The 26690-nt window shown below is 35.0% G+C and overlaps 1 protein-coding gene across 1 annotated transcript in view; it reads left to right on the forward strand.

Annotated features, from left to right (window-relative positions):
* The window catches only part of CCDC172 (coiled-coil domain containing 172), a 54311-nt gene that overhangs the window by 25535 nt on the left and 2086 nt on the right, over positions 1–26690 (forward strand). Inside the window, exons 6-7 of the mRNA XM_038009586.2 lie at positions 7740–7841; positions 8197–8299. Of these exons, the coding sequence (XP_037865514.1) occupies positions 7740–7841; positions 8197–8299 (205 nt within the window). The remainder of the gene's footprint in view (positions 1–7739; positions 7842–8196; positions 8300–26690) is intronic.

Raw genomic sequence — 26690 nt, forward strand, 5'->3', positions numbered from 1 at the left:
ACAAATGTATTTCTGAAATGTGCTTAGTTTATTCACTCATTCAGTAATACTTGTGCACTTCTTGTGTATCAGGCATTTTTATAGGACCTGGTGTTACTGTAGTGACCAAGAAAAGAAGAAAAAAATCCCTGCCCTCGTCCAGTATGAGAGATGGAAGAAAGAGAGGGAGGGAGAGGAGAAAAATAAGGGAGGGAAGAGGGATAGATAGATAAGGGGTAGGGTGCAGTGGGGTGTGTGGTACAGCTTTACATAGATGTCCAGGGAAAGCCTCATTGATAAGGCAAGTTTTGAATAAGACCTGAAAGAGGTAACGGAATAAACCAAGTGAATACCTGGGGGAAGAGTATTTCACAGAGAAGGAATAGCTGATGCAAATCACCTGAAGGGAGATTGTGCCTAATCGTTTTTGAGGAAAGGCAGAGCCTAAGACATTTAGAGTAAAAAGAGAGGTCATGAGATCAGAGAGGTGACAGGAATCCAGATATTTTAAAACCTTGTGGGTCATTCTAAAGACTTTAACTGAAGTGAGATCAGAAGCCATTGGAGGACTCAAGCAAAGGAGTGAAGGGTCTCACATTTGAATAGGATTACTTTGACTGCTGTTGAGAACACACTTAAGGGAGGTAAAAGCAGAAACAGAAACCTAGAAAACGGTGGCCGTAATCCAGATGAGAGATGATGAGCAGCTGGATCAGGGATGCAGCATAGAAGTGGTAAGTGGTATTCAGATGCTAAATATGTTTTGAAGGTAGCAAGCAGGATTTCAAGATGCACTTGATGTGGAACATGAGAGAAAGAAGTGTTAAGGTTGACTTTAAGGTTTTTGACCTGAGAAACTAGAAAGGTGGAATAATTGATATTCAATTTATCTGTTTGTAAAATGACTGAATATTTATTTTAAGCATCTGGTAATTCATAGATAAAAGTTCATCACTTTTGGCTTCAAAATAATGGTGGTCATAATGTTTTTCTCAAAATGTTCCTCTTACTCATTTCTCCCAGTTGTTGAATTCATTTTTCTTAGATGTGAGATAAGCAATGTATGACACTTTTTCCTTGCTTGGCAGTATCCTTTAATGATTGGCAATGTACATATGAGAAAAACAACTTACACGTTAAAAGATGTAAATTAATTTTGATTGTCTTAGTTGGTTTAATATTCATAACCATAAAAGCTAGCTGTTGATTAGAACATTGTGGGTTTTAGGCCGTGGAAGAAATTAAAACGTGATTACCACATCAGTTATACCTAAATAAAGCTGTAAATAAAAATAACAATAAAATAATAGTGAGACAATAAACAAGTAGGAAAAAAATTATCAGCACAAACACAGTGTTTATTCTTTTCTGTTCTATAAGCCTCATAAGAAATTGGCATATTTGTTTTATTTTTTTCTTTAAAGGGTTAATCTTTAGACTTACCTTTTTCATTTAGCCTAAAGTGTCAGGATTAAGAAAAATATATTTCAGAAATATTTAAATCCAGTATTTCTCCATTATTCTTGCCTAAGTTTTAGAAAGATATTTTTGTCATAAAATGTCTGATAAATCTAATAATAATGAATAAAATATTGTATCTTTTTTAATCTGTTGAATATTGTGTTATGGTATTCTGGATTCTCTCTATTAAATATTAGTGTGTAGTTATATTTATATTTTAAACTTTTGTTTATTAAGGGAGCAGAAGCATAAATGTGAATGTATTTTCTTTTCATTGAATTGTCCACTTTCAGTTACCCACACTAGTGGACAAAAACATTGTGAATAATCAAAAATATTTAAAGTCAATTATATGATTTATTTTAGTGTTGCTCAACATGCTTTCTTGAGCATCTACTGTATACACTACATCAGGCACTGTACAGAAATTGGGATTTAAAGTTGAATGAGGCATAGTTCCTGTTTTCAGGGAGCTTGTGATCTAATGTGGAAGAGAGACAAGTAAAAGGATAATTTAAATATTATGTGGAGAACTTTTACTTATCATCATGAGGAATAGTTTTATGGAATTTTCCCTTCTGTTACAACTAAAAGACTGAAGAAAATAATATGAAAAACTACTTTTAGATATTGAGGACAAGAGAGTACAGGAGCATGATCCCTGAGAGAAGGGAAACAAATGAGGTAAGCCCTAATTGTGCAAGCCTTCTCACTGGATACAGTTTTTGGATAGTAGCACTGGGAGGAGGAACTTAAGCAGTGCAAAATGGTCTGAGTTGCGGAAACAAAGACTGGAATTTAAGGAGGCCAAGTTAGCTAGAATTTTCAGGACAATGTACTTGAGAGGGCAGATCTACACAGAGAAAAAGCTCCAGAAATCTGGATTGAGATCCTCTTGAGTCTTTGGATGTACTTGAACCTGTGTATACAGATGGGAAACTCCACTGAGCTGAGTAAAGAAAAACTACTGGGGAGCAATAAGGTGGACAATTCTAAGAGCTCATATGGGAATGGAAGATATTCATGTTCCATCTTGTCATAATAGAAATATTTCATTAAACAGAAGAGCTCTACCTTAATAGCAGGATTAAATTAAATTAAATAAATATTCTTCTAGACCTACCCTAAAAAAGTCTTATAAACAAAATTTGCACATGACCCATAAGTAGCTTACCTGCCTGCTAAAACAAACATCAACATCCTTTATGGGAAGATAACAAAACTCATTTAACAAAATAGTAAACACAATGTCTGGTATACAGTCAAAAATTACTAGACATATAAAGAAGCCACAAATTATAACTCATAGCAAGGAGGAAATTTGTTCAGTAGTAACATACCTAGAAATGATATAGATGATGCAATTAGAAGGAAACATAATTAAAACTTCCAGAAATATTCTAAATGTACTCAAGGACATGAGCATAATGAGGAACTAAATGGAAGATATAAAAATAACCAAAGACACAGAAGAAACATTTGACAAAATTCAACAACTTTCGTAATAAAACCACTCAGTAAACTAGGGATAGAAGGAACTTTCGTCAACCTGATAGACGGCATCTATAGAAAAACCCACAGCTAATGTCGTTCTTAATGACAATGGAATGAATGTTTCACCTCTAAGATCAGGAACAAGACAAGGATATCTACTCTTACAACTTCTAATCAACGTTATAGTGGGGGGTTTTAGGCAGAGCAATTAGGAATTAAAAAAAAAATCCATGTTGGAAAGGAAGAGGTAAAACTATCTCTATTCAGAGATAACATGATCTTGTATATAGAAACCATAAGGAATCTACTGGAAAATTATTAAAGCTAATAAACAAGGCCAGGCATGGTGGCTCATGCCTGTAATCCCAGCACTTTGGGAGACTGAGGTGGGTGGATCGCTAGGTCAGGAGATCGAGACCATCCTGGCTAACATGGTGAAATCCCATCTCTACTAAAAATACAAAAAATTAGCCAGGCGTGGTGGTGGGCACCTGTAGTCCCAGCTACTCAGGAGGCTGAGGCAGGAGACTGGCATGAACCTGGGAGGTGGAGCTTGCAGTGAGCCAAGATCACGCCACTGCACTCCAGCCTGGGCAACAGAGTGAGACTCTGTCTCCAAAAAAAAAAGAATAAATGTGTACATCCACCTCATAGCATACACAAAAATTAACTCAAAATGGATCAGACACCTAAATGTAAGAGCTAAAAATGAAAAACTCTTACAAGAAAATACAGGTGTAACTTTTCATGAGCTTGGATTAGGGAATGGTTTATTTTAGATATGCACAAGTAATAAAGTATAGATAAATTGGACTTCATCAAAGTTAAAAACTCTTGTGTTTCAAAGGATGCTATCAAGGAAGTAAAAAGACCACAAAATGGGAGAAAATATTTGCATATCAGATATAAGGGACTTGTATCCAGAACATATTAAAAACTCTTACAACTTAATAAAAAGATAACCCAATTTAAAAATGGACAAAGGAATTAAATAGACATTTCCCAAAAAAACTATACAAAGCCCCTTCCAGTAGGGGCTTGTCTTCCAGGACAATATGTGGAGGAGAAAGACAGTGGCATTGATAATCCTGACCTTGTGTAGGCCTAGCCTAATTATATGTGTTTGAGTCTTATTTACAACAAAGTTTAAAAAGAAAAAAATTTTTATACAACTGTACGACATATTTTTTTGAGCAACATGAAAAGTTGCTCACATTATTAGTTATGAGGGGAAGGCAAATCAAGACCGCAGTGAGATCCCACTAGTGTGGCTATAATAAAGGTGGACAGTAATAGTGTTGGCAAGAATATGGAGAAATTGGAGAAATGTAAAATGATGCAACTACTTTGGAAACAGTTTGGCCATTTCTCAAAGCATTAAACCTAGAGTTACTGTCTGATTCAGTGATTCCACTTCTAGGTATTTAAGACAATTGCAAACATGTCCACACAAGACCTTGTACAGTCGTGCACCACATAACGGCATTTCAGTCAATAAAAGACGATGTATGACAGTGGTGCAATAAGATTATAATGGAGCTGAAAAAATTCCTATTGCCTAGTGACATTGTGGCACAACATATTACATGTTTTTGCGATTGTAGTATAAACAAACCTATTGTGCTGCCAGTCATATAAAAGTATAGCACATACAATTATGAACAGTACATAATACTTGATAAAGATAATAAATGACTATGTTATTGGTTTATGTATTATTATACTTTTTATAATTATTAGAGTATATTCCTCCTACTTATTAAAAAAAAGTTAACTGTAAAACAGCCTCAGGCAGGTCCTGTAAGAATTATTCTAGAAGGCATTGTTATCATAGAAGATGACGGCTCCAGGCCAGGCTTGATGGCTCACAACTAATCCCAGCACTTTGGGAGGCCAAGGCAGGCAGATTGCCTGAGCTCAGGAGTTCGAGACCAGCCTGGGCAACATGGTGAAACCCCATTTCTACTAAAATACAAAAAATTAGCCAGGCATGGTGGCATGCACCTGTACTCCCAGCTACTTGGGAGGCCAACACAGGAGAATTGCTTGAACCCAGGAGGCGGAGGTTGCAGTGAGCCGAGATCATGCCACTGCACTCCAGCCTGAGTGACAGAGTGAGACTCCATGTCAAAAAAATAATAATAATAATAATAAATAAAAGAAAATGACAGCTCCATCCATGTTATTGCCCCCGAGGACCTTCCAGTAGGGGCTTGTCTTCCAGGACAAGATGATGTGGAGGTGAAAGATAGTGGTATTGATGATCCTGACCTTGTTTTGGCCTAAGCTAATTGTGTGTATTTGTGTCTTAGTTTTTTACAAAACAAAAGTTTCAGAAGTAAGAAATACTATATATTGACACCTGTACTGTATATTTGTTTTAAGCTAAGTGTTATTACAAGTCAAAATGTTTTTAAAAAGTTTCTTTAAAAAGTTAAAGAAAGTGAAAGTTAATTTATTATTGAAAAAAGAAAAATATTTTTAAAGTAGTTTAGCCTAAGCATAGTGTTGGTAAAGTCTAGGGCAGTGTACAGTAATGTCGTGGGCCTGTGCATTCACTCACCACTCACTCACTGACTCACTCAAAGCAACTTCCAGTACTACAAGCTCCATTCGTGATAAGTATCTTACACAGGAGTACTATTTTTTATCTTTTATACTGTATTTGTGCTGTACCTTTTCTAGGCTTAGATATGTTTAGATACACAAATGCTTATTACTGTGTTCCAGTCGCCTCTAGTGTTCAGTACAGTAACATGCTGTATAGGTTTGTAACCTAGGAGCAATAGGCTATACAGTATAGCCTATGTGTGTAGTAGGCTATCCCATCTAAGTGTGTGTGAGTACACTTGATGTTGTTCTCACAACAACATAATCACCTAAGGACTTACTTCTCAGAACATGTCCCTGTTGTCAGACAACACATGGCTGTATGTGAATTTTCATAGCATTATTCATTGTAGCGAAAAAGTGGAAACAACCCAAATGTCAATCACCTAAGGAATCCAAATACAAAACATGGGCATATCTATGCAGTGGAATTATATTCAGGCATCAAATAAATGAAACACTGACACATGCTACAAAAGGGTAGACCTTGCAATCATTATGCTAAGTGATAGAAGCCAGACGCAAAAGACCACATATTGTATGATTCCATTGTTGTGAAATGTCCAGAATAGGCAAATCTGTATAGACAGAAAATAGATTGGTGGTTGCCTAGGGCTGGCAGAACTAGGGGAAATTTGGAGTGACTGCTAACAGGTATGGGGTTTCTTTGGTGGGGGGAGTGAAATGTTCCAAAATTATATAATGACAATTGGATGCATATACCTGTCAAAATACTAAATCTCAATGAATTGTACACTTTAAAAGGATGAATTATGTGGTATGTGAATTATATCAATAAAAATTGTTTGTAAAAGGAACCAAAGGGGCTCTAAAAGTTAGAAAATACAATATCTGGGCCAGGTGCAGTGGCTGACACCTGTAATCCCCAGCACTTTGGGAGGCCAAGGCAGGCAGAACACGAGGTCAGGAGTTCGAGACCAGCCTGGCCAACATGGTGAAACCGCATGCCTACTAAAAATACAAAAATTAGCCAGACGTGGTGGCGAGCACCTGTAATCCCAGCTACTTAGGAGGCTGTGGCAGGAGAACTGCCTGAACCCGGGAGGCAAAGGTGCAGTGAGCCGAGATGGTGCCACTGCACTCCAGCCTGGGCAACAGAGCAAGACTCCATCTCAGAAAAAAAGAAAAGAAAGAGAAAGGAAGGGGGGAGGAGGGGGCGGGAAGGAAGGAAGGAAGGGAGGGAGGGAGGGAGGGAGGGAAAGAAATCAATCTGATATGAAAAATTTCCTGGAAGAGATTAAGGGCAGATCAGAGGCTGCAGAAGAAGAGACCAGTGAATTTACAGATAACTTAAAAAATTGAAACACAGAGGGAAACAAAAGACTTCAAAAAACTACAAAGGTCCTCAGAGACATGTGGAACAATATAAAAGAATCTAATAAATGTGTAAGTGGAGTTCCAGAAATTATGGCAGAAGAGAAATAATATTTGAAAATTTAGGAGATGAGTCTTAAAGGATGAATTGGGATTTATCATGAGAATAAAGGGAGCAAGGGCATTTTAAGTAGAATAAACAATGTTAGCAATATTGTGAAAGCTTGTAGCCATATTGTGAGTACTATGCAATGTCATTTTAAATGTGTTTTAGTTATGAAGGATAATTTTCTTATTTGGAACTTTATTTCACTAAGTGATACTACATATTTTGAATTCTCTTTTGGTAGACTAACCATCTGCTAACTTATTTTTTTGTGTCCAGCTGGTGATTAATAAGTTCTGATCAGTTTCTTAAAAAGAGTTACTAGTTGGCCAGGGGAAGCTAGTTGGGGCTTAAAATTAACCATACGCTGTTTAGATTTTTACTACATGAGAAAATGTTAGTAATTGCTGACACGTAAGGCAAAGCCTAAATGCTTAAAATAGATTTTTTGCGTTTGTTTATTTTTCTATTTCTTTTTAGAGTTCTTAGGATTGATTTTTTTCTATTTCTGTGAAGAATACCATTGGAATTTTCATGAGGATTGCATTGACTCTGTATATTACTTTGGGTAGCATGGATATTTTAACAATGTTAGTTCTTCCAATCCGTAGACATGAATATCTTTTCACTTATTTGTGTTGTCTTCACTTTCTTTCATCTATGTTTTATAGATTTTAGTGTATAGGTCTTTTACTTTCTTGGTTAAATTTATTTCTAAGTATTTTATTTTTGATGCTTTTGTATCTGTTTCTAGAAATGAAGTCAATGGAACATGATAGCAGCCAGCTAAATGAACTTCAGAAACAAAAGAGTGAATTGATACAAGAATTATTTACTCTCCAAAGAAAACTTAAAGGTATTACCTTCATGAGTTAGCTTATTTTGCTGATAAATATAGTTATATACACATGGTAAGGGCATATTATTCTTTTAAAATATATTAACCTGTTGTGATATAGTGCTATTATTGGTACTAAAAAAGAAATAGATAAAACAGTCATCAGTGTGAGATCTGGTATTTTTAATGTTGCAAATCTTTTAAAGATCTTTTTTGTGCATGTAATTGCTATATTAAAGTAGAAAATAAAAATCATTAGTATATAAATTTTATATGCAAGCACCAAAAATTAGGGTATTTTTCTTATGAGTGAATAAAGATAATCTTTATGTTTAATTTTCAAAAGATTGCAACTATTTTTTAATTTGTTTAGTTTTTGAAGATGAAAAGAATGAATCCATTTGTACTACCAAATATCTAGAGGCAGAAAAAATAAAAATCAATGAAAAGCCTCAAAATGACGCTGAATGCTTAAGGTAAGAGTTTCCTATTATATTTTGGCATAAATCAGGTAATTTTTCAAGTTAAATGGATTTCAGTATAAAGCTAAGTGCATCAATTATTAATTTAAAGTTCCAGATGAAGACATTATTTTCTTCTCTGTGTATTCTGACGCATGCTAATAAGGAAACACTTCAGGGGCTAGAAAGTGCTACACATAAGTTCATGACACATGGGGTTGATGATTGATAATAGTGAAATTAATTTTATCTTTTCTTGAGACTCAGTATTTTTCACATCCCAAGAGATAAGACAACTCTCCTTTCTGTTATTTCTAACTTTTGGCGGCAAATGATTGAAATTACTTTTCATCTTTCTAGATTCCAGCGGTGTGAGGAAATCAGACTATTTTACTTGACATTTGTTTCTCTGGTTTTGTTCTTAAAAAGTGAAAATGTATTTTCTGTATGAATTATTTAGATGATTTTTGTGCATTTAGATAATAAATGTATGATATTTGAAATGACATAGTCATAAACACAAGGAGAAAAGACCTCAAGTTTTAAAATTTGACTCTCATTAATTAACAATTTAGTGTTAACCTTTGCTGGCTTAATTTTAAAGAAGTTCCTGTACTTTCTAGGTTTCATATAAGAAAAGAAACCTCATTACTGGATCTATGAAGAAGCAAAAGAAGGCTTCTTTCACATAAATTGTATAGGAAATATGTCCACTAGAGCTGAACAAATGCTTCATATTAGCAGTGTATTACCTTAGGCAATAATTTTAGTAGATTGTGAGAAAATATTTGCAATTTAATTTTTTATTAAGTTTTATAAGCATAAACTATCAATCTCTTGGGTGATATGTGTAAATGCAAAATGGATTTCAATAATGACAATCTGCTCATTGATTTTTTTTGCACTTTTAAAAATGGTGATGCCCACTGGTATCATTAAAGTTAGTAGTGTGAGGGCTTCCAATCTGAACTCCAGTTTTGCGGGTTTATCACTCAGTCATAAAAATGTGCTCTGGGTTAAAATTAAACACACAAAGTCCGTTAGAGAATGCTTTTTCCTTCACAAATGATGACTTAGGAAATTTGGATAGAAAGAAGTGTCAATGCATGTATTTAGTCCATTAATTGCATTTTAGCAGTTATTAAATTAAATGCCAATATTTATTAATTCCTACTTTTCATTTATTGATATGTGTACTTAGTTTCCCAATTAGCATGTTTCATAAGTTTTCCCAAGTGTGAAGAGTGAAGTCAAAGTACTGAGTATAAATATTTTAGGAAAGAAGACTATCAGTCTTACAATTAATGCAATAACAAGAAACTAATGATGTCAAAAAACAATAAGACATTCAGCTTCATCATGAAGGCCAAAATTAAGTTGACTTTGTTAGTGAATTTTGGGATAGAATAGTCTTTTTCATCTCTGTGTTCAAATGTATATGGAATTCCATAATAGTTGCATTTCTCTTAATTTCTCAGGTTTGACTTCTAATGGAGTAGATGTTATTTTTATAGCAGGATTTCTCAAACTTTGCCTTGTTGACATTTTAGACCAGATTATTCTTTGTTGTCGGGGGCTGTTCTATGCATTGTGAGATGTTTAGTAGCAACCCTGTCCTCTACCCGCTAGATGCAGTAGCACTCTGCATTCACCAGTTGTGGCAACCAAAAAAGTCTCCAGACATTGCAAAATGTCCGCTGGGGGAGGGGGTGGCAAAGTCCCCCCAACCTGAGAACTAGCTTTATTTTAAGGTTATTATGACTTCTATGTTCATTAACTTTAACCAGTAAGACAGCAATTACAGAGGAAATCTGTAATATTAGTTCATCTCTATGAGCTTATTGTTTCCAGTTTTAGTAATTAGACAACTTTAATATATGTTTTATTTTGTGTATATTGAAATTCTTTTATAATGATTATGGTTCATACTTTAAAGCTTAGTGTGCCATGTTCAGGTTATTTGTTGGACTCTATCTTGATGTTATCCATTAGTGTAGAGAACCAGTGTTTCACAGTTTAGTGGTCTCTGCTTTAGGTAACCTCTGCATTCACAATGGTTTAATGGTTCACATTCAGAATGATTTAATAGTCTCTGCTTTAGATAATCTGTCTTTATTTATAAGTATCAAGATGTTTGTTTATTTAAAAATTATGTTTTGAAGAGTTAATATGTAACACATATTTAAGCAGCTAACTTACAGAATATTTCTATGATTAACACTTAAGCCATAGGTTAGGTTAATTCATCAGAAACCTCCCAAAGAGGTGTGACTGATTGATTATGACTGATCTGTTTTTTTTCATATAGTGTAGGGAGAACAGAAATAATAAAGATCAGAATCTTAAGAGGCAGTAAGCATAGTGGTTAAACCCTTTTGAATCCCAGCTCTCCCTCCACTTCTGGTTCATCTTTTTTCAGTCTTTGCATCTTGCACAGTCCAGGGCACATGGTGTTCAATAAATATTTGTTCCGGTAATTGAGTCTACATATAATTGAATTTTCACTACGAAAAGATTTAAGTTCTTTTTCATATATTTTCAGTGTTATTTGCAAAGACATGATGTATTCCAACCACTGGGATAGTGCCACTTTCGAAGGGATTGTTTTCACTCCTGTGTTTTTCTTCAATGTGGAAAAAGCTTTACAAGTTTAATCATGCTGACCTCCCCTTAGTCCCTCATTCTCTTATCCTAATGTGGAGAGAAGTGACACAGTCTGATCGGTGAATTTGGAAAGGCAAACTGGAAAACGTGGAGCCCAGCTCCTTTCTTTTCCCTGTCTTTGGAACATAGCCTGCCTCAGAGAGCGTGTTTTCCCACTCTGCTTCTCTATCTCTTAAGTTTTATCGTTGCTGGACTCCACAAGAGAAAGCCTGTGGGGTCCACTGCTACCTTTAATGGTGTGAGTTAAGTTAGTCTAATATTGGGGTTTGATATTAGCAAACCCTTTCCTACATATTTAGGCCACATTTTCCAGTGTCTGCTATATCAGTAATAAATGTGGAATTTTTGCATGCTTTCTGCCTTTCTTATTTTTTGATTGGGCAGATTTCAGGCAGGAAAGAAGAGTGTTATATATTGGGCCTCTGTAAACCCCCAAACCTGTTATTATTATTATTATTATTATTATTATTATTATTAGCAACAAAGTCTTGCTGTGTATCCTAGAGCAAGGGATTACAGGCATGCACCACCACACCTGACTAATTTTTGTATTTTTAGTAAAGACAGAGTTTCATTGGCCAGACTGGTCTCAAACTCCTGACTTCAAGTGATACACCTGCCTCGGCCTCCCAAAGTGTTAAGATTATAGGCGTGAGCCACCGCGCCTGGCCACAAACCTATTATTTTTTATTATTACCCAACACCAGGGTTACCAAAATGCACAGTTCTTGATCATGATTTTTTTTTTTATTTACTCCAAATTATAGCATAACAGACAACTTTAAACATTTCAGGAATTTTCTTTCACCACAAAACTTCTTTCTAGAATGCTTATATATCTTGTATTACTGATATTTGTGTTTGTTTAATGCAATTAGGAAGCTTGTTTTGGGAATAAATCTGCATAGGCAACAGCATGAGATTTTCTTTCTGAGCACTTAAAGATAGTGTGGTTTTGTTTCAGCACCACAAGACAGGGCAACAACAACAAAAAGAAAACAAAAAAAAAAATAGTATGGTTTGTGAAGAGCATATTTGCAATGTAAGCTGCACAAAAGTTAATATACCCCTGCTACAGGAGACTCTAAATGCATTAATGTCATGTGGTAAAGCAGTGCAGCGACCTCTTCAGTGAAAAAGTCATCTAGTTAAGTTGATCATAGAGGTCACACTGTTGGTCCTTAGACTTGTAAGAAGGCATAAACTCAGTATGGTATTAACATGTTTTCAAACTCTTTCAAGGATACGTAGATAAATATGTATGTTTACACATGTATATATTTTTTATTTTACAAAATATATATATATTTAAATTATGAGAATAGCCTATGTTGATTGAATAAAAACTTAAACACTCCAAAGATATGAAGTGTCAAAATCTCCCTTTTCATACCCTTGCTCTGACACCCCTAAGTGTGACCACTGTTAAAAGTTTGATGTGTATACTGTCAGAATTTATTTCTGTTTGTGTGTGTAAACACATGTACATAGATATGTCTGTGTGTGTTTAGCAAAAATGGGATTATGGATCACACTTACTGGTCTGCAGTTTGCTTGATTATTTATCAAAATGTAAACGTTTTCATTTTAGTTTATACTAATCTTCATTCTTTCTAATGCTATTATATGGAGATGCCATATTTATATAACCAGTCTCTCATTAATGGATGTACAAGATAGTTTCTAAATATTCATAATTAGGCACACTTTTATAAATGTATCCTTAAATACTTGCAAGAGTCTTTCTGTAACATTATTTAGAATAAGCAGCATTTAGTAGAGTAATATGAATTGTTATCCAGGCTCCATTTGTAAAATAGTCTACATTATCTTTGCTCTTTGTTTTCAACAACAAAAAAGCTCAAAGTAGACAAGCATAACAAGATCTTAGTTCTACAGTGTCTTCAAAATATTAGTCAAATAGTTGTGTATCTGTGCCCTACCTATATTATCTCCAACTTTTTTAACATTTATAAAGTATGAGAATCCCCATTTAATTCCAGGATTATTTTTTAGCTCTATATTTTGCTGAATATTTCTGTTGACTCTGCATCTTTTCTGGTAAAACTTCATCATTTATTCACTAACAGAAGTGTCTCTGCAGCATTGATTATGTAGCCTTCAAGCTAATAGAGATCCCCTGTTTTGTGAATCCTTGGCACATACTATAGTTATTAAGCTTCAAAGCAAATACAGAGGAAATTTTTATGGTAGACTCAATTGATTATTTTAAAAGTTATATTCTGATATAAATGGAACTTTTCCCCTAAATTGTGAAATAATTTTATGATACAAGCCATATAAAATGTTACAGTGATTATTTTCTAAATTCATCGGTATCTTTAATATCATACAGATTTCTTTTTTCATTTTCTTGTGTTTGTCTTTATAAATCAACCCCTTTTGGTGTGGGTTTGGGAAGATGACAGAAAATATGTGGTAAAAGGAGATGCCTACCCCAACCAACACAGGATTCAGAGGAAGGGAGATGCTGGCAGAACCGCTCCCTCTTCTAGCCATTTTTCCGCAGATTCCTCTGGTCTAGCCTTACACACCTGTGAAGGCTCTTACCTATCAACTGGTGGCCTGGACTGAAGGAGAGCAGAATTAGAAAACTGATAATTCTACTATCACACATTCAACTTTTATACCCACTTTCAGAATAAATTATATATGAAATTGGATTACTGATAGTACTTTAAAAAGAGTAATTTTCAAGCCTGTAATCCCAGCACTTTGGGAGGCCGAGACGGGCGGATCACGAGGTCAGGAGATCGAGACCATCCTGGCTAACACGGTGAAACCCCGTCTCTACTAAAAAATATTAAAAAAAAAACTAGCCGGGCGAGGTGGTGGGCGCCTGTAGTCCCATCTACTCGGGAGGCTGAGGCAGGAGAATGGCGTAAACCCGGGAGGCGGAGCTTGCAGTGAGCCGAGATAGCGCCACTGCACTCCAGCCTGGGCGACAGAGCGGGACTCCGTCTCAAAAAAAAAGAAAAAAAAAAAGTAATTTTGTGTTTAAATGCCACTAAAATAATTTTATATGAATTAATATAGAGATAGAGAAATAATATGTAAAAAGTCAATCCATGGAAAAACCAGTGGAAAGTAGAAAGAACTACTTATTAAACCTCTAGTGTGATTAAGAAAACCAAAAAGGACAAGATTAATAAATTTAACATATAAGATTTAAAATTTCGGCTGGACACAGTGACTCACACCTGTAATCCCAGCACTTTGGGAGGCCGAGGCAGGCGGATCACGAGGTCAGGAGATCGAAACCATCCGGGCTAACACAGTGAAACTCCGTCTCTACTAAAAATACAAAAAATTAGCCGGGCGTGCTGGTGGGCACCTGTAGTCCCATGTACTCGGGAGGCTGAGGCAGGAGAATGGCGAGAACCCAGGAGGCAGAGTTCGCAGTGAGCCAAGATGGTGCCACTGCACTCCCGCCTGGGCAATAGAGCGAGACTCTGTCTCAAAAGAAAAAAAAAAAAATTAGCTGGGGGCGGACACCTGTAATCCCAGCTACTCAGGAGGCTGAGGCAGGAGAATCTCTTGAACCCAGGAGGCGGAGGTTGCAATGAGGAGAGATCGCGCCGTTGCACTCCAGCCTGGGCGACAGGAGCAAGACTTGGTCTCAAAAATAATAATAATAATAATAATAATAATAATAATAAAAGATTTAAAGTTTCATGTGTCAATAAAAGTCATCAAGATTAAGTGGTAAACTGAAATAAAATTATAGTCATTATGATAAAGGATAACAGCTTGTTAAAAAAATCAACTGATAAAAATCCATTAGAAAATGTTAAAGTAATGGTTCTTTATCCATGCATTTATCAAACATGCATTAAACACCTACTTTGTACCGTACAATATGCTAGTTGCTGGGGATACCAAAATGAGTAAGACAATGTAATTGAGCTATATGATTAATGAAATGCAAATTAAAACCACTAAATATTATTTATTCTGTCAGTTTTTGAAAGACCAAATGATCATAATAAAAACTGGCAAGTGTGTGCTACAGAGATGACTTATACATGGCTGGTAGCAGTATACATGCTTAGATGTATTTGGAATGAAATTTAATACATACAAATTATTATAAGCATCTTAAAATGTTTATGCCATTTGACCCGATGATTCCTTTGAGCTCTATTCTAAGGAAGACAATGTTAAGTACAGAAGAAGCTTTATGCTCACAAAGGTGTTCACAGTGATGTTATTTATGGTAAAAAAAAAAAAAAAAAAAAAAAAAAAAAAAGGAACAACTGAAATGCCCTACTATAAGAAATGATTATTGTTAATTAATGGTGTAACCACTGGGATTACTACATATTTATCTTAAATAGTATTAATTAGTATGCAATTAATATTTAACTGGGGGAAATCTATGGAATAGCATTGAGCACACCCACAAGTACACACACACAAAAGCAAAACTAGGAAGCCAAATTGTATAATCACTTCTATGAAAACTAGAGACTGCAATGAAATATACATAAATTTTAACAGTATTGCATTTGGGCACTAGGACTTTGGGTAAAATCTGTCCTTTCTACTTTAAATAGTAGTGTGTACAATTCTGTAGCTAAAATGAGTATGTTGTTAGTTAAGGGTTTTCTATATCTCTGAGAGGTAACTGAAAAAAAATTATAATCATGCAGGAAATTATAAAAATACATGGAACACAAGTTTTTCTAAACTAATTAGCAACGTTGGCCCATCATGGTCATTATTTGATGACTCCGAGAAAGGTGACAATAACCAGCGCAAAGTGCCCTTAGTTCAGTGAGTGAGGGAAGTCCTTCTTGACTCCTGTAGGCAATCAGTCTATGCACTGAAGCGTGAGATCTACTTACCATTATATTGCTTTGGCTAGCTGCAAATGTATTAATATTCATGCTATTATCATCTGGCCTCTTTTGAAGCTAGCAACAGCAATCTTTTCTTTAAGTGCAGATCTAAATTCTACAGCTTGATTATATGCTAAATCGGGAAATACTTCCTATAATTTGCTCTGAATGCCCTCCTTAATTTCAGCAGTCTCTCATTCTTATTTTTAGTTAACTAAATGGGTGAGTGGTCACCACCTAATTCTGATAGGCATGAGAAGTCACACAGAACCTGTAGTCCATTTGAACTGAAGAGGTGGATGAGCGCGTGTTGATGGAATGGTGGGAATATCTATACCATTTTATTTGAAAAATAAATTTATTAAAATGAAGGCTTATGTACATTTCAATAGCAGCATCCATAGTGTATTGTAACTCTCCATTTAATTTTCCACTTACTCTTTAAAAATATTTATTACAAGGGTTTTTATACATGTGTAAATATCTGATGCTTAAAATTAGTTACTTGTTATCTTTCCTTATTAAGCATTCCTTTAGATTTCTCATTTACTATTAAATTCCTAAAAGTTCAGACAGAACACAATGAACTTCAATATACATATGTGCTGCAATATACATATGTGAAGTGATATTTCAGTCAGCAGCATATCACATATCTAACAGTGGTCCCATAAGATTATAGGACTGCACTTTTTATTCCACCTTTTCTATGTTTAGATACACATATACTTGCCATTGTGTTCCAGTTGCCTACAGTATTCAGTACAGTAACATGCGGTACAGGTTTGTAACCTATGAGCATAAGCTATACCCTATAGCCTAGGTGTCTGGTGTGCTATCCAATCTAGGTTTGTGTAAGTTCACCCTATGATGTCTATACAATGACAAAATCACCAACTATGCATTTCTCACAATATATTCCTGTTGTTTAGCGATTATGACTGAATAGGGTATTTCACCATCCACCCTTATTATAAATATTATGTTTTTATTCCCCAGTGGTCCTCAAAATAATATATGTAAACTATATGTAATTTCTAAAGTATACTAATATAATGAGCGCCTGTGAACTAAATATGAGCTAAATATGAGCTAAAAATGATCGTCCGTGAAATAAACTAGAATATTACCAATAACTTGCATTAGCTATGGCTTCTCCTTTATCCCCTCCTTCCCCTACCCTTTTTATTTCTCCTTTTAAAAAAATTTATGTACTCATGCACCTTTTAAAGTTACATGTGTAACTGTAACATTACTGTTATTATTATTTTTGATACCCCAATTGTCCCAAGTTTGGCCAGAGGCAATCCCTCTGAAATTGATTTCTGCGTGATTTTTTAAAAACCACTTTCTCTCTGGTGCAAGAAGGAGTTCCAGGCTCTTCTTATACAGACCTCCCTCATTCCTGGAACCAATTATTTTTGTCAAGAAGCCCTATTATCTTTGAGTTGGGAATAGTATTTAGAAACTCAGACCACCGTACTAGATGTGCTCATTGCTACTGGATGTCATTGCTTCTAAGCAATTTAAGTGGACACAACTAAAATTACCATTTTTAAATGGTAAATTTACACAGTCTCCTCCAACTCAAATCCACAATGACTGGTTTTTCTTCTCCTCCCTCCATTCTGTGTGTGTATCTTCTTTCTAGTTAAAACTCTGGTTCTCAATTATATCAATGTAATTATTAATATCCTGACTCCTACAAATATCACAAAATAATTTTAGAATTACTAGCCGTGTACCCCCACTAACAACAAGCCTACTAAATAAAATATGAGATTCCTCTGTAATTCTTAGTGCCTTACTACACATCCCACTGAGGGTGTATAGACTATTGTGTTCAAAAAATCACTTTAATTCTTTTTTGTTTTTTCCTGTGATTACAAATTTGAAATGCAGTTAGGTTTATGCTTTTCTATTTGTGTTTAACTCAAGTGTTCTTTTCATCTAACTTTAGGGCTCTTTTTCTCAGCTTCATTGATTGAATTTTATTTGATAAATAAGTAAAACATCAGCATAATTCAAGAGCAAAAGTATATAAAAAGATACGTCCAGAGACGTTTCATTCCATTCTCTATCCTGCTGCATTTTCACTCACTGCTGTAGGTTACCGTTTTTGCTAGTTTTTGATTCATCCTTCCTGTATTTCTTTTTCCAAAAATAAACCGATATTTAATAATATATTCTCATATCCCTTTCTCTTTCACAAACGTTAACACATTGTATATAGTCTTTTGTATCTTTCTGTTTTTTATTTGACAATATATCCTGTAATTCATTTATAATAGTTAAAAGAGATTATCTTCACTTTTATAGCTATATAATACTTCATTGTAATAGATGTACTAGAATTTATGCCACCAGTCTCATATGAATAGACACATTGTTTCCAATATTTTGTGATTACAAATAATGCTGCAATAAATAATCTTGTGTGTATGTTGTTTTGTATTTATACAGCATCTTACTGGATATGGAGTGGCAGTGTCAAAGGGAAAATGCAAATGTAGTTTTGTTGGATCTTGCCACATTCTCCTCCATTGAGGTCTTACCATCTTACCATTTTGAATTTCCTCTAGCAATGTTTGAGCACAATTTTTTCCCATAATCTTGCCAAAAGCGTTTGTTGTCAAGTTTTTGAAGTTTTGCCAGTGTGAGAGATGAGAAACAATATTCCCATGTAGTATATTTGCAGCTCTTTATTATGAGTGAATTTGAGTGTTTCTTTATGCCTTTAAGGACTATTTGTAACAAAATTTTTAACTACCTCTGTATGATTTTTTCCTATTTTTCTATCAGGCTTTTGGCCTTTTTTTTGTCCCTGATTAGAAAATTTATTTATATATTATGGAGGTTAGTCCTTTATCTGTGACATATGTGGCAAATATTTTCTTATGGCTTGTCATTTATCTTTGAACTTTACTTATGGTGGTTTTTGCTACACAACCTTTTAAACATAATTGAATTTAATACTCTTTTCTTTTATTGCATTTGTGTTTTGAGCCATAGTTTAAAAGTCTTTACCTACACCCAGTTTATCAAATAATTTATTGATGCTTTCACTTTGACCTTCTATGGTTTCATTTTTTACATTTAAATCTTTGATCCGTTTCTAGGGTATTCTTATATATGCTGTGTAATGTAGATCCAATTTTAGCTTTGGCAATCCATTTACATCCATTTGCAAATGACTATCCAGTTTTCTCAACCCAATTTAATGAAAAGTCTATCTCTTTTTCCCAGTGGTTTGAGGTGTCACCTCTATTATCTACTATATTTCCATTTATACTTGACTCTGTCTGCCTTCTACTATATCCCACTGTTCTATTTATATGCCAGTATTGCACTGTTTTAATTATAAAAGATAAATAGTAGGATTTAGTGGTTAGTGGGGCTAGTCACTCCTCTTTGTTTTTTCTTTCTCAGGGCTTTTCTAAAAAGAAAAATGTTAAAGAACCTTACTTGAATGTTTATTTTACTTGAATGTTAAAGAAAATGTTAAAGAACCTTACTTGAATGTTTATTTTTTCCATATAAACTTTAGGATCAATTTGCCTAGCACCAAGGAAAAAATTTGTATTTTTATCAGGATCATATTCAGTCTGATATAATGTAGAAATAATTAACATTTTTATGATGTCCTATGAAACAAAAAGTCATGTTAGTTATTATTGATGAAAATTAAGGCTATGTTTGTATACTAATTTTATATCTTGTCACCTTACTAAATTATTTTATTATTTGAATTGCTTTCTTTCATTGATATTTTTGAGTTTTCAGTTATATTGTCATATTACCTGAAAATTAAAATAACTTTATTTTGTCTCTCAAACTGTTGTGCCTCTAATTATTTTCTCTAGACTAATTTTAATGGCCAGTTCTTCCAACTTAATACTAAAAAGTAATAAAGGTAATGGGCATCCTTATTCCTGACCTTAAAGAGATTGACTCTAGTGTTTCCCCAGCAATAAGATGCTTACTTTGGGATTGATATATGTATTTTTTTATTGGGTAAAAACATATCTATTAATTCTAATTTTATTGAAAGTTTTTTTAATCAGGGATAAGTTTTAATATTTTAAACACCCTTTCAGCACCTCTGAAGATAATCATATTATTTTTCCCTTGGAAATATTAATATGGCCAATTATATTAATGAATTTCTAATATTTAACCATACATTAATTCCTGGAACAAATCCTAATAGATCTCAGTATATTATTTACTTAATGTGGTATTGGATTCTTTTTACTAATATTTTATTTATAATTTTTGCATTAGTATTCATAGACATGTGTATGTGTGTGTGTATGTATTCACTATCTTGATCAAGTTTGGTATCAATGTTATGCTTGCTTCAGGAAAAGAAATTCACTGTTTTCCTTGTATCTTTATATTTTAGATCAATTTATATAGTTTTTGGATTATCTGGTATCTCAAAGTATTTTTGCTTTTTGTTCATAATACCGTTTTTAAAAAACTTCATCAGCAAAACAGAACCAAAACTTTCTTCATTTCAGATATGGTTATTGGGTGAGAAATAGACAAATTTGCAGGGGCTGTGACATTTAAAGACAAGGAGGAATCAAGAAATGGAAACGAAAAGCACTGGAAAGACAAAAAGAACATCATTAAACCACAAAACACCACAACTGTCTCTCCCCAAAAGATAAGAGAGCCATTGATTGAAACAAACTTCTTCCGCCCTGCAGAAGCCATTACTTTCTTTTTTTTTTTTTTTTTTTTTTTTTGAGACGGAGTCTGGCTCTGTCACCCAGGCTGGAGTGCAGTGGCCGGATCTCTGCTCACCGCAAGCTCCTCCTCCCGGGTTTACGCCATTCTCCTGCCTCAGCCTCCGGAGTAGCTGGGACTACAGGCGCCCGCCACCTCGCCCGGCTAGTTTTTTGTACTTTTTAGTAGAGACGGGGTTTCACCGTGTTAGCCAGGATGGTCTCGATCTCCTGACCTCATGATCCGCCCGTCTCGGCCTCCCAAAGTGCTGGGATTACAGGCTTGAGCCACCGCGCCCGGCATTACTTTCAACTGTGAGGCCTCCGACCTTTTCTCAGTGTTTCCCCACACGGGGAAGGACTTTCACTTTCTGAAGGTCATTTAATCTGTATTTCATCACCCTTAGGCACCCTTTTTCGGTTCTTCTCTCTACCATTGAATTGTTACTTAACTCTTTCTGCGTTGGTGTAGGCTTCAGAGCTGAAGTTGGATGTTTATTTCCCTACTTACATGTAATTTCAAGTTTTGCAAAATCCTCTATTTCCTTCTTAGCTTGTATACATAACTTATAGGTGGTTTTATTTGGTTTTCGTATTGAGAGGTCTTTTTTACATTATTTTTCCTTTTGGAAACTTAAAAATTTTTAATTAAAAAATTTTAAATTAAAAAATTTAATTGTTATTTTATAAGAACTTTGACTTCTGTCATTGCCTTTTTAAAAACTTACATACAGTAAATTTACCTTTTAGTATACAGTGAATTGGCAAAAATATTCAGTTACGTAGCCACCACTGTAATCAAGATATAGAATACTTTGATGCCCCCAGAATGTACCCTCCTGCCTATTTATACTCAGTGCCTGCGTTCCAGCCCCAGCCCCTGATCTATTTTCCTAGTTTTGCTTTTTCCAATATGTCATACAAATGGAATAATATGCTATATATCCTCTTCTGTCTGGCTTTTTAGGTTTAGCATAATGTATTTGAGATTATATTGTTTCATATGTCAGAAATAATGTTAGAGAATTCTACAAAAATAATGAAATACTTTAGACCACAGATACAAGAAGCTCAGAGAGCCCCAAGCAGCATTAAAGAAAAAAGGCAAACATCTATACACATCACATTCGAACCTCTGAAAAACAAAGATAAAGAGAAAATCTGGAAGGAAAGCAGAAGGAGAAAAGACAAAAAGACACATTATATATACAAAGGAATGAAGATAGTAAATATAGAAGACTTCTCATCAGAAATCATGCAAACCAAAAGATAAGGGAATCACATCCTAAAGAGTGAAAGTAAGAGCTGCGAGTTCAGAATTGTCAGTGAAATCTCCTTCACAAATGAAGGCAAATACAGATATTTTTAGACAAACTCAAGTTGATTGAATTTCTTGCCAACGGACTACTTACAAAAAAAGGGCTGTGTAAGTTTTTCAGAAAGAAGGACTATACCAGATAGAAATTTGGAGCTATGCAAAGAAATAATAAAACTTCAGAAATGGTTCAAATAGGCCGGGCATGGTGACTCACACCTCTCCTCCCTGTACTTTGAGAGGCTGAAGTGGGCAGATAGCTTGAGCTCAGGAGTTCGAGCTCCGGAGTTTGAGAACACCCTAGGCAACATAGAGAGACCCCATCTCTACTTAAAAATAAATAAATTAATTAAAGATAATGAAGATAAATATAAAATTGAAAATGAAAAGGTAAATATAAAGGCCCCTTTTTCACTTTTAATTGATGTAACAAATAAATGATAAAAGCAAAAAGGAATATATTTTAGGTTTATAGCATATGTAAAAAGAAAAATGTGTGATGGTGACCGATCAAAAAATGGGAGGGAGAAATTGGAAATAAACTGTTTTAAGTTTCTTATCCTGTAAGTGTTATTTTATTTTTATTTTTTTGAGGCAGAGTCTCTCTTTGTCGCCCAGACTGGAGTGCAGTGGCATGACCTTGGCTCACTGCAACCTCCACCTGTGGGGTTCAAGCTATTCTCATGCCTTAGCCACCTTAGTAGCTGGGATTACAGGCATGTGCCACCACACCCGGCTAATTTTTGAATTTTTAATAGAGACGGGTTTTCCCCATGTTGGCCAGGTCAGTCTTGAACTCCTGGCTTCAAGTGATCTGCCCACCTTGGCCTCCCAAAGTCCTGGTATTACAGGCATGAGCCACTGTGGTCCGGCCAAGTAAAGCAGTGTTATACTATTTGAAAGTATACAGTAATAAAGTGAAGATGTGTGTTAACCCAAATGCAAGCATTACAACTTTTAAAAAATACAGTAGTCCCCCCTTATTTACAGTTTCTTTCTGCAGTTCCAGTTACCCACATTCACCCATGGTTCCAAAATATTAAATGAAAAATTTCATAAATAAACAATTCTAAATTGCACACCATTCTGAGTAGCATGATGAACTCCTGTGCAGTTCTGCTTCATTCTGCCCTGGACATAAATCATCCCTTTGTCCAGTGTATCTGCACTGTATATGTTACCTGCATGCTAGTCACTTCGTAGCCATCTGAGTTATCATATCGACTGTTGTGCAATCACAGTCTTTGTGGTAACCCTTATTGCACTTAATGATGGGCCCAAATCACAGGAGTAGTGATGCTGGCAATGCATATATGCCCAAAAGGTGGTGTAAAGTGCTTCCTGTAAGTGAAAAGATGAAAGTTTTTGACTTAATAAGGAAAGGAAAAAAACTGTATGCTGAGGTTGCTAAGATCTACAGTGCAATAAGATATCTTGAGAGAAAGAGACTACATTCATATAGCTTTTAGTACAGTATATTGTCATAATTGTTCTATTTTATTATTAGGTATTGTTAATAATCCCTTTCTGTGCCTAATTTATAAATTACAGTTTATCATAGGTATATATGTATAGGCAAAATCATAGCATATAGAGGGTTCAGTACTGTCTACAGTTTCAGGTGTCCACTGAGAGTATTGGAGCATGTAGCCCCCATGGATAAAGGGGGACTACAGTAAGTATAAATAAGTCAATAGAGGAGATAAAATGCAATTGTTAAAAAAATCCAAAAGCAGGTAGAAAGAGAGGGAATGAAAAGAGCAAAGCACAGATAGAACAAATAGAAAATGATTAGAAAAATCTTATATTTTAAATTCAGCCATATGAATAACTATATTAAATGAAAATGGTCTAAATATACCAAGTAAAAGATTATTACATTAGATAAAAGAGTAAGACACAACTATATGGTTTCCACAAGAAACCCACTTTAAATATAAAGATGTAGATAGGTTAAAAAAGAATGGAAAGCAATATCCTGTGCTAGTGGCCTGGAAGTTGTAGTTTCTTCATATCATTATCAACACCTGATATTGCCTATCTTTCATTTTAGTTATTCTGGTGAATGTTTAATGGTATTTCCTTATGCTTTTCTTTGTATTTCCCGGATTTAGAATGAAATTTAATACCATTTCCTATTTTTATTAGCCATTGAACATTTTATTTTGTGAATAATCTGTAGTTTTGTGAATAACCTGGGTGTAATCTATTGCTTCCTGTCTCTGCTTTTACTTTATAATGGCTTTCCTTGTTGGGTGCTTCATGAAATTTTGCTGCAAACTCATTGTTCTCAATCTATGAGAGGCCTGTGGGTCTAAATTTGTTAAGGTTTCCTTTAGAGAATATTTTCTTCTTATTATTATGCTTTTAGGTTCTGGGGTGCATGTGCAGAACATGCAGGTTTGTTATATAGGTATACACGTGCCATGGTGGTTTGCTGCACCCATCAACCCGTCATCTACATTAGGTGTTTCCCCTAATGCGGTCTCTCCCCTAGCCCCCCAACCCCCGACAGGCCCTGGTGTGTGATGTTCACCTCCCTGTGTCCACGTGTTCTCATTGTTCAGCTCCCACTTATGGGTGAGAACATGTGGTGTTTGGTTTTCTGTTCTTGTGCTAGTGTGCTGAGAATGATGGTTTCCAGCTTCATCCATGTCCCTGCAAAGGACATGAACTCATCCCAGCTGACAAAGGGCTAATATCCAGAATCTATAAAGAACTTAAATTTACAAGAAAAAAACAACTCCATCAAAAAGTGGGCCAAGGATATGAACAGACACTTCTCAAAAGAAGACATTTATGCAGCCAAGAAGCATATGAAAAAAAGCTCATTATCACTGGTCATTACAGAAATGCAAATCAAAACCACAACGGGATACTAGCTCACACCAGTTAGAGTGGTGATCATTAAAAGTCAGGAAACAGATGCTGGAGAGGATGTGGAGAAATAGGAACACTTTTACACTGTCAGTGGGAGTGTAAATTAGTTCAACCATTGTGGAAGACAGTATGGCGATTCCTCAAGGATCTAGAACTAGAAATACCATTTGACCCAGCAATCCCATTACTGGGTATATACTCAAAGGATTATAAATGATTATAAATAATTCTATTATAAGGACACATCACACATATGTTTATTGCGGCACTCTTCACAATAGCAAAGACTTGGAACCAACCCAAATGCCCATCAATGATAGGCTGGATAAAGAAAATGTGGCACATATACACCATGGAATACTGTGCAGTCATAGAGATTTTTCTTTTGCATCTGCTGGTATCCAGGAAATGCCACTGATCTTACAACTCCTTCCGCTTCCCCTTGAGGGTCAGGGCTCAGCAAAGGTTCAAATCGATCTGTATTTCTCACCTTGTTGCTGGCCCAGGAGTTGCTTAGGTTTGGGAGAGCAATGTTCCTCATATCTCCTCTCAGGGCAGCTTTAACCTCCTAGCTGCCCAATTCCAGCCTCTAGCTTTGTACCTCTTCAATCACAGCTCCTAGCTTTTATGTTTTTCTTTTCAGGAGAAAACGTTAGTCATAATGGCAAAAATGGAAGACTTATTTTTACTATTTTCCACATTAAATACAGGCATAAAATAATTTTTTAAAAATTCCTCAAAGTCCATGCTGATTTGGCAATAAATTTCCAGAGCACATTTGTACTCATCAAACTTGTATGATATTAGTACAATTGTTGACTCTTTGTTTAAACTTACTGTTTCTATTGCCTATCAGAGCTGCTTTGAAGGGACCAGAATATACCACCCTGAAATTATGCCACATTTTCTTAAGGATTATCTTGGCAATTGATATTCAATAAATACAGGAAAAATTATCTACCCTTTTAGGCTCTATCTGCTTAAAAGTAAGGCATGAGAAGGGTGACACTCTAATACCAGGGAGAGAGGAAGTACTGTTACCATTGAAGACAGAGCCAATACCAAGATGAGTATGCATAAATAGATTTTAATAAAAATAGCCCTTATCTTCCATTACTACACCCATATATTTCCATATAGTGTAGTTCCTTTAAAAGTCTGATAAAAAAGAAAAACCAAAGATACAAAAAAAAATCAGTATAAACATTTAATTGGATTTTTCTAGAATCATTTCAAAGTTAATTTCTTATAATTCAGAGGAGACTGCCTTACGTTGGTTCAAGCCCCTTAGATTGTTTGCTATGAATCTCCTATTTTTTGGGAAACTGACCCATTTTCAAGATAGAGCACGTGGCACCTAGCTCCAGAAACTCCATTTTGGTTTGATCATGTCAAACGACAGTCTCTCGTAAACTTTACCAACTCCAAACCCTCTTTCCTTCATTAAGAGGGTAATAAACCTGAATCTAACCTCTTCAGTTCTAACCAGCCTTTTCCTTTGTGATTCCCAATGCATGTTAATAAAATGTATGTACTTTTTCATGTTAAAAAATTCAAAATATTCAAAAAATTAAAGACTTAATTGGAGAAAGGAAACTTAATTGGGGAAAAGAAAGATGTTGGTTTCTCACTCCCAAATTAAGGTATATTTTAATTATGCATGTATATTATAAAGTTATAGTTTAATTTTACATCAAGAAGAAAGCTCAAGGGTCATTTTTTTCCCTACACTTAAAAGTTTTCAGGTGAGGTTCAGAGAAGCTAAATGTTTCAACTAAGCTTATTCAGTTTGCCAGTGGCCAGGACTCAAACAGATGTTAAGATATAGTACTATATATTTGCTATCCACCAGCTCATGTTGCTCTTTTAGTTATGATAAAATTATTAAATGTCGGCTGGGCATGGTGGCTCATGCCTGTAATCCCAGCACTTTGGGAGGTTCAGGCAGGTGG

Source organism: Chlorocebus sabaeus, chromosome 9 (genome assembly GCF_047675955.1).
Source record: "Chlorocebus sabaeus isolate Y175 chromosome 9, mChlSab1.0.hap1, whole genome shotgun sequence".
Lineage (NCBI taxonomy): Eukaryota > Metazoa > Chordata > Mammalia > Primates > Cercopithecidae > Chlorocebus > Chlorocebus sabaeus.